This window comes from Scyliorhinus canicula, chromosome 12 (genome assembly GCF_902713615.1).
Source record: "Scyliorhinus canicula chromosome 12, sScyCan1.1, whole genome shotgun sequence".
NCBI classification, from domain to species: Eukaryota; Metazoa; Chordata; class Chondrichthyes; order Carcharhiniformes; family Scyliorhinidae; genus Scyliorhinus; species Scyliorhinus canicula.
Window position 1 is genome coordinate 3,742,478 of NC_052157.1, and position 14,111 is coordinate 3,756,588.

General features: G+C 47.0%; 1 protein-coding gene across 1 annotated transcript in view; it reads left to right on the plus strand.

Moving 5' to 3' along the window:
• si:ch211-107o10.3 (uncharacterized protein LOC407663 homolog) overlaps positions 1-14,111 on the plus strand; it is a 55,110-nt gene that overhangs the window by 26,079 nt on the left and 14,920 nt on the right. The window contains exons 2-4 of the mRNA XM_038813461.1: positions 3,930-4,070; positions 4,558-4,749; positions 7,441-7,602. Coding sequence (XP_038669389.1) covers positions 3,930-4,070; positions 4,558-4,749; positions 7,441-7,602 — 495 coding nt within the window. The remainder of the gene's footprint in view (positions 1-3,929; positions 4,071-4,557; positions 4,750-7,440; positions 7,603-14,111) is intronic.

The following is a 14,111-nucleotide window of genomic DNA, read 5'->3' on the forward strand; positions in this document are numbered from 1 at the left end:
GACTGCACCCAGTCAATGAAGCCCTCGCCAAACCCAAACCTTCCCAGCACTTCCCACAGGTAATTCCACTCCAACCCATCAAAAGTCTTCTCCGCATCCATCGCGACCACCACTTCCATCTCCTCTCGTTCTGAGGGCATCATGATAACATTTATATGCCTTCGAACATTGGCTGTGAGTTGCCTGCCCTTTACAAATCCCGTCTGGTCTATACTTGTGGCCAATATCTTAGCCAGCAGTTTGGCATCCACATTCAGTAGAGAAATTGGCCTGTATGACCCACATTGCTGCGGAAGTGTGAAAATAGATAAGTCCCCTGGGCCGGATGGGATTTATCCTCGGATTCTCTGGGAAGCTAGGGTGGAGATTGCTGAGCCTTTGGCTTTGATCTTTAAGTCATCTTTGTCTACAGGAATAGTGCCAGAGGACTGGAGGATAGTAAATGTTGTCCCCTTGTACAAGAAGGGGAGTAGAGATAACCCTGGTAACTATAGGCCAGTGAGCCTTACAGTGAGTTGTGGGAAAAGCCTTGGAAAGGTTTATAAGAGATAGGATGTATAATCATCTGGAAAGGAATAATTTGATTAGAGATAGTCAACACGGTTTTGTGAAGGGTAGGTCATGCCTCACAAACCTCATTGAGTTCTTCGAGAAGGTGACCAAACAGGTGGATGAGGGTAAAGCAGTTGATGTGGTGTATATGGATTTCAGTAAAGCGTTTGATAAGGTTCCCCACGGTAGGCTATTGCAGAAAATACAGAGGCATGGGATTCAGGGTGATTTAGCAGTTTGGATCAGAAATTGGCTAGCTGATAGAAGACAAAGAGTGGTGGTTGATGGGAAATGCTCTGACTGGTGTCCAGTTACTAGTGGTGTGCCACAAGGATCTGTTTTGGGGCCGTTGTTGTTTATCATTTTTATAAATGACCTGGAGGAGGGCGTAGAAGGATGGGTGAGTAAATTTGCAGATGACACTAAAGTCGGTGGAGTTGTGGACAGTGCAGAAGGATGTTACAAGTTACAGAGGGACATAGATAAGCTGCAGAGCTGGGCTGACAGGTGGCAAATGGAGTTTAATGCAGAAAAGTGTGAGGTGATTCATTTTGGAAGGAATAACAGAAAGGCAGAGTACTGGGCTAATGGTAAGATTCTTGGTAATGAGGACGAGCAGAGAGATCTCGGTGTCCATGTCCATAGATCCCTGAAAGTTGCCACCCAGGTTGAGAGGGTTGTTCAGAAGGCGTACGGTGTGTTAGCTTTTATTGGTAAAGGAATTGAGTTTCGGAGCCATGAGATCATGTTGTAGTTGTACAAAACTCTGGTGCGGCTGCATTTGGAGTATTGTGTGCAGTTCTGGTCGCCACATTATAGGAAGGATGTGGAAGCATTGGAAAGGGTACAGAGGAGATTTACAAGAATGTTGCCTGGTATGGAGGGAAGATCATATGAGGAAAGGCTGAAGGACATGAGGCTGTTTTCGTTAGAGAGAAGAAGGTTAAGAGGTGACTTAATTGAGGCATACAAGATGATCAGAGGATTAGATAGGGTGGACAGTGAGAGCCTTTTTCCTCGGATGGTGATGTCCAGCATGAGGGGACATAGCTTTAAATTGAGGGGAGATAGATATAAGACAGATGTCAGAGGTAGGTTCTTTACTCAGAGAGTAGTAAGGACGTGGAATGCCCTGCCTGCAACAGTAGTGGACTCGCCAACACTAAACGCATTCAAATGGTCATTGGATAGGCATATGGACGATAAGGGAATAGTGTAGAGGGGTTTCACAGGACGGCGCAACATTGTGGGCCGAAGGGCCTGTACTGCGCTGTTATGTTCTATGTTCTATGATCCTTCTCCCATCAAGGCCTGTGACATGATTGTGGGAGGACTCCCTTCTCTCTTGCTTCATTAAATGCCCTCACCAGCAGTGAGCTCAATATCTCCAAAAACGCCTTATCGAATTCCACCGGGTCGCCGTCTGGCTCTGGGGCCTTGCCCGACTGCATGCCCTCCAACCCCTCCATTATTTCCTCAATTTCAATTGGGGCTCCCAGCCCTTCCACCAGATCCTCTCCACCCTCGGGAGCCTCAACTGACTCAAAAACTGCCTCAGCCCCTCAACCCCAGCTGGGGTTCCGACTCACAATTTGCTGTAAATGTTCTTAAACACCTCATTCACCCCCACTGGGTCCAGGACTGTATTCCCACCTCTACTCTTAATCTCCCTATCTCCTTGGCCGCGCCTCTTTTTGTGAGCTGGTGCGCTAACATTCTGCTTGCCTTTTCCCCATACTCATAATCCTCTAGCCTTCCTCAGCTGTTCCACTGTTTTCAGTTGAAAGGGCTCAGTCCCTTTCAGCAATGCTGAAAGGGACTGAGCACCATTGCATAGTTGGGGCAAAATGCACCTCATTTTTCAGCAGCAGGCGATAGTACGGCAGTGTGGAAAAATGGAGCTACTGATTTGGAAACCGGCATTGCTCCAAACCATTGACTGTCACATTGGCCGGTATGATGCACCGTGTGTGGTTGATTGGATAGATGTTCTCAACTCTTAATAGTCAGTTTGGTGTAGGAAGGAAGTGATTGTACGAGAGAGGGTGCAGAGGAGATTCACCGGGATGTTGCCTGGGCTGGAGCATTTTCAGCTATGAAGAGAGACAGGAGAGGTTGGGGTTGTTTTCCTTGGAGCAGAGAAGGCTGAGGGGGGGCACGATTAAAATTGAGGAGCATAGGTAGAGTGGGTAGGAAGGAATGTCAATGACCAGGGGGTAAGGGGCAGAAGGTTTCGAGGGGATTTGAAGCAAAGCTTTTTCACCCAGAAGGTCGTTAGAATCTGGAACTCACTGCCTGAAAGATTGGTAGTGGTGGGAATTCTGGCAACATTTACGAAGTAAGTTCAGGGGAGGCAGTAATGGGATTGTCACTGGACTAGCAATCCAGAGACCCCAGGCGATTGCTATGGGGTCCTGGGTTCGAATCCCAGCAGGGCAGATGGTGAAATTTCAATTCAACAAAAATCTGGAATTAAAAGTCTAATGATGACCATGAAACCATTGTCGATTGTCGTAAAAACCCATCTGATTCACTAATGTCCTTTAGGGAAGGAAATCTGTCATCCTTACCTGATCTGTCTACATGTGACTCCAGACCCACAGCAATGCGGCTGACTCTTGGCTGGTCCCCACTGAAATGGCCGAGCAAGCCACTCAGTTCAAGGGCAATTAGGGATGGGCAACAAATGCTGGCTCAGCCAGTGACGCCCACATCTCAAGAACAAATTTAAAAAAAAATTGAGACACTATGGTAGACACTACGGACCAAGTGCTGGAAAATGGGATTCGAGTAGATAAATGCTTAATGGCATCACAGAAACGCTGGGCCAAACAGCCTCTTTCCATGTTGTAAAGCTATTATTATTATTTTTTTTAAACACAGTTTATTCAAACTTGTATCAAAGTAGGTTACAGCAAATAAACACCCCGGGAAACATTCTTCCCAACAATCAAATATAGAGTTTGTACAGATTTTTCTCCTTTTTCATCCCCTCCACACTCCTGCGACGAACAGCTCCTCAAACACGGTCACAAACATCCCCCACCTTTTCTCAAACTCCCCCGCTGAGCCCCTTAACTCGTACTTTATCTTCTCTAACCGCAGAAAGTTGTACAGGTCACCCAACCATGCTGGTAACCCCGGTGGCGATGCCGACCGCCACTCCGGCAAAATTCGTCGCCGTGCAATCAGAGAGGCGAAGACCAAGACATCGGCCTTCCTCCTCTCCATGAGCTCCGGCTTCTCTGAAACCCCAAATATCGCCACCAAAGGGTCCAGATCCACTCCCTCCTCCACTAGTTGTAAAACTCTTCTTTAACTGCCAGTACACAGGAAAGATTAGTGATGACTGACCGATTTTCTTAATGGTTCTATAGGAATTGGGCTCATTTTCCTACGGCGATGGTTTTCTGGTGGGGTTTGTAAGAGTAAAGCGCGACTGGATGGAAAAACGGTGATCATCACTGGTGCTAATACTGGAATTGGAAAGGAAACAGCCAAGAACCTTGCTCAGAGAGGTAATCCTGCCCTTAACTGCAGTTTTTTGCTTTGTGTGTGACTACATGTCTTTTTATATATGCCAACATGCACGACAACTAATATTTGACGGCCTGAGTGTGAAAGTATGTTTCTGGTTAATGGAGAACTACTTCTAATTTTGCAGTCATTAAGCCTGCATTCCACTGTTACTGCATTGTTCCTTTAGGAAATGAAAAGCACTCGGGAAACTGCTGTACCACTGATGGGGTAAGTTTTGTCACTATTATAATGTCAGAAGACCCTGCTGGAATGTATGCTCGCTGACTGATCTCTGGGTTCTCAATTCTGGGATCGCTTTGCTTGTATTAAATACTTGAAGAGAAAAATGTATCGGGCTATGGTGGAACAGAGGGAGTGAGAGCTGGCACCGATATGGACAGAAGATTCTCCTCTTGTGCTATCTTGCTGTAAGTTGTGGTTTAATAATGGCAAAGGCTAGCATTCTTTCTCGCTTTGTGTTTGCAGGGGCTCGTGTGATATTAGCTTGCCGGGATTTGGAAAAAGCCAGCAAGGCAGCAGATGAGATCAGGAAATTCAGTGGGAATGGAAATGTCCTGGTGCAGAATCTGGATCTGGCTTCACTTCAGTCTGTGCGTTCATTCGTTGACAGAATTACAGAAACTGAAACGCACCTGGACATTCTCATCAATAATGCTGGTAAGGAGCAAATGAAAGACGCAAGACAATTTTGTCCATTTGAAACCTTTTTGCACCTTCGGGGCTTTTGAAATCCTTTTGGCTACCGTGGTTGTCTTATACAATTGCCTGGATTTCGTGGTCAGGGGTGAACTGGTCGCACCGGCTGCTGACTGGAAGAAAACTGTCCACAAAGATCTTGGGATCCCTTCGGTGTGGATTGCCTGCCTGATATTTGTTTAAATCTGACACCAGGTCAAGTGATCCCCAGCCATCTAGTTGCAATGATGGCACCAGGCCAATCAAGTATTGTCAAAATACTTTGCTTTTAATTTAAGTTTTACAAAGAGCAAAATAAGTGATTGTGAGATACGCATGACGTTAGAATTTAAATTTTTTTTACGGGATGTGGGCATCGCTGGTTAGGCCATTATTTATTGCCCATGCCTAGTTGCCCATCTGAAGGTGGTAGTGAGCTGCCTTCTTGAACCGCTGCAGTCCCTGAGGTGTAGGTACACCTGCTGTGCTGTTAGGGAGGGAGTTCCAGGATGTTGCCCCAGCGACAGTGAAGGAACGGTCATATATTTCCAAGTCAGGATGGTGAGTGACTTTGGAGGGGAACCTCCAGGTGGTGGGGTTCCCAGGTATCTGCTGCTCTTGCCCTTCTAGATGGTAGTGGTCATGGTTTGGGAGGTGCTGCCTAAGGAACCTTGGTGAGTCACAGCAGTGCATCTTGTAGATGGTGCACACTTCAGTGGTGAAGGGAGTGAATGTTTGTGGAAGGGGGAGCAATCAAGTGGGCTGCTCAAGTGGGATGGTGTTAAGCTTCTTGTGTTGTTGGAGCTTCCCTCATCCAGGCAAGTGGAGAGTATGCCATTATATTTCTGATTTGTGCCTTGTAGGTGGTGGACAGGCTTGGGGGGGGGGGGGGGGGGGGGGGTCAGGAGGTGAGTTACCTACTGTAGGATTTGATTTTGATTTGATTTGATTTTGATTTGATTTGATTTGATTTGATCTATTGTCACATGTACCGAAGTACAGTGAAAAGTATTTTTCTGCGGCCAAGGGAACGTACACAGTGGGTACATAGTAGACAAAAAGAATAATCGACTGAGAACATTGACAAATGGCACATCGACAAACAGTGATTGGTTACAGTGTGGAACAAGGGGCCAAACAAAGCAAATACATGAGCAAGAGCAGCATAGGGCGTTGTGAATAATGTTCTTGCAGTGAACAGATCAGTCCGAGGGGAAGTCGTTGAGGAGTCGTGTAGCTGTTGGGGAAGAAGCTGTTCCTATGTCTGGATGTGCGGGTCTTCAGACTTCTGTACCTTCTGCCTGATGGAAGGGTCTGGAAGAAGGCAATGCCTGATTGGGAGGGGTTTCTGACAATGCTGTCTGCCTTCCTGAGGCAGCGGGAGGTGTATACAGAAACAATGTGGGGGTGGAAAGTCTGTGTGATGCGTTGGGCTGAGTTCACCACATTCTGCAGTTTCTTGCGATCTTGGACCGAGCAGTTGCCATACCAGGCTACGATGCAGCCGGATAGGATGCTCTCTACCACACATCTGTAGAAGTTTGTGAGTTGATGCAGACATGCCAAATTACTTTAGCTTCCGTAGGAAGTAGGATTCCTGGCCTTTGACCTGCTATGGTAGCCACAGTATTAATGTGGCTAGTCCAATTCAGATTCTGATCAATTGTAACCCCCAGGATATTGATAGAAGTTGAAATGTCATAAACCGTTAAAATATATGTAATTACTTAAAAAATATAATTTTTTAATATCATGGGAAAATTTGGCATTCCACAAATATAACCTTAATCAGCCAGAGAGATGTTACTAGCATTAATTAATTAATTAAGTAATTAATTAATTAATTGATTAATTAATTAATTGATTAATTAATTAATTAATTAATTAATTAATTAAGTAATTGATTAATTGATTAATTGATTGATTGATTGATTGATTGATTAATTGATTAATTGATTAATTGATTAATTAATAATAATAGCTTATTGTCACAAGTAGGCTTCAATGAAGTTACTGTGAAAATCCCTTAGTCGCCACATTCCACCGCCTGTTCGGGGAGCCCAGTACGGGAATTGAACCTGCGCTGCTGGCCTTGTTCGACATTGCAAGCCAGCTGGTTAGCCCACTGTGCTAAACCAGCTGTGCTAAATTATGAATTTATTCCACCATTTAGACCCCAGTTGCACCTCATTAATTGTGATAGTTCTGCTGTCATTACTACTGAAAAATGTAGGCCATTAGTAACTTGTGCACAACAAGGACACCCCATGAGAAAAATGACTAGATCTTAATTTTCATGATGTCGATTGAAGTTTACATTCTAGATGGAACACTAGGACTGCACTAGTCTTGTAGCAATACGAGATCTTTTCCATCTGCTCGAGAAGGTAGACAAGGCCTCAGTTTAACACCTTACCTGACGAGTGCAGCATTCGCTCGGTGAAGATTTTACAGCCTTTCTGTACACTGAGAACCCACAGCTCCAGCTTCCTTTAAATGCAATATTGACGTGTTTTTTTTTCCTTCCTTGATTTTATTTGAATCAATCCTGAACACAGGATGGTGCAGTCCAAAGCTGATGTGCATTTTGCTTCAGGGTTCGTGCCCCTTGACCAGTGCTCAGAATGCACCTTCTCATGCATTCTCGTGTGACTTTTTCCATTGTGCCTCCAGGTATCATGTGGTGCCCCAAGTGGAAGACTGAGGATGGTTTTGAGATGCAGTTTGGAGTCAATCACCTGGGTCATTTTCTGCTGACCAACCTCCTGCTGGACCTGTTGAAGGAGTCGGCACCTAGTCGGATTGTTACAGTGGCCAGTTTAGCTCACTCTCGCGGTAAGTTTACTGTCGGCTTGCAGTGGCATCGTGCCCAGCTGTAGACCAGGAAGGTTCATACTGTCCCTCCCGACCATTCTTATTTAACTGCTCTTAGAGACAGATGTCATGTTTCTAGCTGGCATTTTGGATAGTGGGAAGTAGGAGGTGGAATGTGAGGCTCTTCATCCGTATTCAACAACCGTTGATTAATAGGAACATGGGACATAACCCGTACCAGCCTCCCCGGACAGGCGCCGGAATGTGGCGACTAGGGGCTTTTCACAGTAACTTCATTGAAGCCTACTCGTGACAATAAGCGATTTTCATTTCATTTTCATTTCAATGATGGTGGATTGGTTCTGCTTCTGCTGTCATGACCCCTTTGGTTGAACAGCCTGCCTGGGGCAGCACGGTAGCACAGTGGTTAGCACTGTTGCTTCACAGCTTCAGGGTCCCAGGTTCGATTCCCGGCTTGGGTCACTGTTAGTGCGGAGTCTGTACGTTCTCCCTGTGTGTGCGTGGGTTTCCTCCGGGTGCTCTGGTTTCCTCCCACAGTCCAAAGATGTGCACATTAGGTGGATTGGCCATGATAAATTGCCCTTCGTGTCCAAAATTGCCCTTAGTGTTGGGTGGGGTTACTGGGTTATGGGGATAGGGTGGAGGTGTGGGCTTGGGTAGCATGCTCTTTCCAAGGCCGGTGTAGACTCGATGGGCTGAATGGCCTTCTTCTGTACTGTAAATTCTATGATTCTATGCTGACAATTATTATTGAACTCTACCATGAATAATGGTACCTCTGGAATTGTAACCCAGCAGAGAGCTGCGAAAGCATGATGGTAAATAGGAAGGACAGAGACCTTGCAAATATATATCACCGAATACAGTAAACTATCTGGTTTGACACTTTGTAAAACTGCGACCTGCTGAGAATCTGGAAAATTTGCTGCTGATGAGCACAAGTTGAAAAGACCACAAGAGTCGCTGCTGTGGAACTTAGTAAAGCGTCTGCTAAAGTGCATCTTTTAAGACTCTCTTGGGGCATTGTTCCGAGTGAAGTTTATTCTTTCTTCAAGGTTGGATGCAGCCACTTTTGAAGTAAAGAGGTTATTTCTGATGTGATTTAATTAGTTTTATTTGAGTCTTGTCACAGCAATGATAGGATTTCCAAGATTTGGGATTAAAATGTGGCAACAGTTGGAGTGATGGTGAACTTTATTTCGTTTTTTTAAAATTGCACATACTCGGGGATTACAGTAAGCTTCAGAACACAACAAACCAAAAGCAGGGTTGGAGCCTTGTTCCTTAGGCATCAACGGTAGGGAAATGCTAGAATTTATCATTAGGGATATGGTAACCGGGCAAGTCAATTTAAGATTTTCAGAGTCACCACGATCTTATGAAAGAGATCGTGCTCACCCCAGTCCAACACCGGCATCTCCACATTATGAAAGAGAAATCATATTTAACAAATATTAATTTTTTGAAGGTGTAGCCAGCAGGGTAAACAAGGGGGAACCAGTGGATGTTGTAATTGTGGATTTTCAAAAGGCTTTCATCTCGGAGGGTTGTAATTTTGAAACCCTCTACCCTGCACAGCTGTGGATCACACCTGAGATCACTGGATGTGAAACAGGTACTGGGCCAGGAAAGTGGAGCTGAGGCCAAAGATCAACTAGGATATTATGATTAGTGGGTGACCAGATTTAAGGGCCAGTATGACCTACTCGTGCTCCTACATTTTAGGCTAATTAGATCACTTTCTCCTTAAAACTTTCTCTTGATATACTTATCAAATAAACCTTCCCTTGTGCCCTTTTTATAATATTTATTGTCAGAAGTGGGCTTATATTAACACTGCAATGACGTTACTGTGAAAATCCCTTAGTCACCACACTCCGGCGTCTGTTCAGGTACGCTGAGGGAGAATTCAGAATGTCCAAGTTGCCTTACAGCACGTCTTTCAGGACTTGTGGGAGGAAACCGGAGCACCTGGAGGAAACCCACGCAGACACTGAGAACGTGCAGACTCCACACAGACAGTGACCCAAGCGGGAATCGAACCTAGGACCCCGGAGCTGTAAAGCAACAGTGCTAACCACTGTGCTGCCGTGCTGCCCCTTGATACCAACTCCAATTATTTTCCACTATAATCTCTGCTTTCATGCCCTTAGCTTCCAGTAATGAAAAATCTCTCCTCTCTTGTGTCGTTGAGATTAAACTACAACTTTAAGTGAATCCAGTAAATGAACTCTGAAGCCTACTTCAGTGTTTAATTAAAAACCTCCTCCCTGTACTGGCAAGGGAGAGAGGGCACAATCCAAAGATGTTAACAAGTAGATTAGGATGTTTCACTTGTGTGCTGAGGAGAGTAGAATATGTGGTCTCCTTTTCAGGTAGTGAGGGATTTGTGAACCTCCTTTCCAGTGAGGCTTGACAGAACCTCCAGTCCAACAAGGTGGACTGGGGAACCATTTCAATTAACCTACTTTTTGCTGGAAGCCATGGAAAATATTTTGTCTTTTTTAACTAGGCCGGTGGAAGCAAAGACGGGGAAAAAGTACAAGTGCGGAAATTCCTGAAGCTGCTGGAAGTGCCTGTCCTATATCTGAGATTTAGTCATTATATCAAGGGACAGGCTCATGTGCTATTTATAGTGCTCCCTGGACACTTTTTATTTTAGTGATGGGCTGAGGGATAAATACTTAGTAAAACTCTTGTGCTCTTTTTCAAAATAGCATTGTGATGTTTTGTGTATATGAAAGGGCAGACAGGACTTGGTTTAACATCACTTCCAAAAGCTGGCCCCTCGGATAGTGCAGCATTGCTTAAGCATTGGTATTGAGAGAGTGTCTGCTTGGGCTATGCTCCAAGGCATTAGAGTGGACTTAAGCTTGCAGTCTTTTGACTTGGGAAAGATTGCTATCACACTAAGGCATGTATACATATGTGAGTTGTCTGAAAGTAGTCTGGAGCTTCCTGTAAGATCTTCACCAGTTAATTGTTTCCAAAGACCTATCCCTAAAATACTTCACAGAATTGTGATGGCACAGAAGGAGGCCATTTGACCCACCGTGTCTGCACTGGCTTTCCAAGTCATTATGACTTTGCTTTTCCCCTGTAACCCTGCACATTGTTCCTATTCAATGTACCATCTAATGCCCTCTCGAATGCCTCCATTGAACCAGCCTCCACCACACTTCCAGGCAGTGCATTACAGACCTCAACCATTCGCTGTGTGAATAGGTTTTTCTGGCATCACAGTTGCTTCTTTTGCATTAGCCAAAGTTAGTTAATTCAGCTGAAACCTGGGATCTCCTCTATCTTCCTGGCGTGGAAATTGATGGCGCGATTCTCCGGCCACGCTGCGCTCTCGCTCAAGCGAAATGAGGCTGGTGAATAGCGGGAGAGCCCGAAAGCGAGAATCATAGAATCACAGAAGTTACAGTGCAGAAGGAGGCCATTCGGCCCATTGAGTCTGCACCGGCTCTTGGAAAGATCACCCTATCCATTTAGAGTACCCAATTCATTCTTTTGGGTTATAGAATATAGAACAGTAAAGCACAGAACAGGCCCTTCGACCCTCGATGTTGTGCCGAGCAATGATCACCCTACTTAAACCCACGTAACCCGTATACCCGTAACCCAACAATCCCCCCATTAACCTTACACTACGGGCAATTTAGCATGGCCAATCCACCTAACCCGCACATCTTTGGACTGTGGGAGGAAACCGGAGCACCCGGAGGAAACCCACGCACACGGGGAGGACGTGCAGACTCCACACAGACAGTGACCCAGCCGGGAATCGAACCTGGGACCCTGGAGCTGTGAAGCATTGATGCTAACCACCATGCTACCGTGAGGTTGTGGGGCAAAACCCACGCAAACACGTGGAGAATGTGCAAACTCCACACGAACAGTGACCCAGAGCCGGGATCGAACCTGGGACCTCGGCGCGTGAGGCAACAGGGCTAATCCACTGTGCCACTGTGCTGCCCCTAGATCACCCTATCCAAGCCCACACCTCCACCCAATCTCCATAACCCAGTAACCCCACCCAACACTAAAGGCAATTTTGGACACTAAGGGCTTCCGGTGTGCACCATGGAGTAAGTGGTCACACACAAGGCAGCTCCTGCCCAAGGTTACAGAAAAGAGCTCTTTTTTTTAAGCAATACTGGGTGGAATTTTGATGAAAAGGCATAGGTAAATTTTGGAGGAGTACTTTCCCCCAGGAATGGTATGTTTCTTGGTTACCAGGCCCGCAGAAACAGTGAAAGATTTGGCTGAAGCTACAGCAGAGACAAAAGCCTCTTCCAGCATGCAGGCGGGGGAAGAGCGAGCTTAAAGGCCTCAAGCTGACTTGAGGGCCTTTATTAAAGCTGAATTCTAGCAGCAGAGGGAACAACTGTGAAAAGATCTCACAAAGGCCATTGAAGAAGCGGTGACGGCTGACTTCCGGTGACGGCGGGCAGGAGGCAGCCACGTATTGGAGGGCTCCCGTTCGGGAACGGCATTGTCGGGGATTGACGCCCGGTCCTAGGGGCAGCGAAGGCGGGGAAGGCCAGGAGAAAGTACAGGGAATGGATATGTCGAGTACCAGTAAAATAACGGCTGTGAAAACAGCTGAAAGTTCGTTGGGGAGTAGAAAGGTCACCGCGGGGTCACCAAGGAAAATGGAGGTTGGAGCATCGGGGTGGCCACATTGCTTACGGCTGAAGAAATAACTAAGGTAATGGCTGAGGAATTCGAAAGGCAGTTTACAAAATACATGGAGACAATGAGGAAGGAGATGAGGGAGGTTTTGAGTGTGCTGGTGGAGGAGGCGATTTCCCCGGTGGCGGTGGCGAGTGCAGTGGCGGAGGTGCGGGAGCAAGGGGAGGCGCTGAAGGAAGTGGAGGAGACATTATTGCAGCACAGTGATCAACTTACGTCGATGGGGAAGGAGATGCAGAAGGTCATGGAGATTAATATGGATCTGCGAGGAAAAATGGAAGACCTGGAAAACCGGTCCAGGCGACAGAATTTGAGGATTGTGGGGCTGCCCGAAGGAGTTTCCTTTAAAAAATAACTTTTATTCAAATTTTCACATTTTCACAAAAAAGAAAACAATAACAGAAAATTCTAAGAACAAAAAAAAACAGAACCCCCCCCCCGCCGTAAATACAAAAGAGAAACAAATTAAGGCCCGTCATTGGCAAAAAACAGATATTCAACCCAAAACAAAAACAAAGAGACCCCCCCCCCCCCCCCCCCCCCCCCCCCCCCCCCCCCCCCCCCTCCCGGGTTGCTGCTGCTGCTGACCTTTTGTTTTTACCGTTCTGCCAGGAGATCTAGGAATGGTTGCCAACTCCTGGAAAAACCCCTGCACTGACCCCCTTAAGGCAATTTCCACCCCCTCCAATTTAATAAACCCCGCAATATCGTTGACCCAGGCCTCCACGCTTGGGGGCCTCGCATCCTTCCACTGAAGAAGAATCCTCCGCCGGGCTACTAGGGACGCAAAGGCCAGAACACTGGTCTCTTTCGCCTCCTGCACTCCCGGCTCCACTGCAACCCCAAATATTGCGAGTCCCCAGCCTGGATTGACCCTGGATCCTATCACCCTCGATACCGTCCTTGCTACATTCTTCCAAAATTCCCCCAGCGCTGGGCATGCCCAGAACATGTGGACATGGTTTGCTGGGCTCCCTGAGCACCTAATACACCTGTCCTCGGTCCCAAAAAACTGGCTCATTCTTGTCCCGGTCATATGAGCCCTATGCAGTACCTTAAACTGTATGAGGCTAAGCCTCGAACACGAAGAGGAGGAGTTCACCCTTTCTAGGGCATCCGCCCACGTCCCCTCCTCAATCTCCTCACCCAGCTCCTCCTCCCATTTATCTTTCAGCTCCTCCAGCGAGGCCTCGTCTACCTCCTGCATCACCTCGGACACTTCCGAGATCCTCCCCTCTCCAACCCATACCCCCGAGAGCACCCTGTCCTGAACCCCACGCGACGGCAGCAGGGGGAACCCCGCCACCTGCCGCCTGACAAACGCCCTTACTTGCATGTACCTAAAGGTGTTCCCCGGGGGGAGCTTGAACTTCCCTTCCAGCTCACCCAGGCTCGCAAACTTCCCGTCTATGAACAGGTTCCCCAGCCTCCTGACATCTGCCCTGTGCCCTGTCTCACCCTTGGAGTCCCGTGTGCCCACACAAACCCCGTAATGCTCCTGTTAACCTGCCTGAAAAAGGTCTTCGGGATAAGGATGGGGAGGCACTGGAACAGGAACAGAAACCTCGGGAGCACCATCATCTTGACTGACTGCACCCTACCCGCCAAAGACAGCGGCAGCATGAAATGAAAATCCCTTATTGTCACGAGTAGGCTTCAATGAAGTTACTGTGAAAAGCCCCTAGTCGCCACATTCCGGCGCCTGTTCGGGGAGGCTGTTATGGGAATCGAACCGTGCTGCTGGCCTGCCTTGGTCTGCTTTCAAAGCCAGCGATTTAGCACAGTGTGCTAAACAGCCCCACCTCCCCATG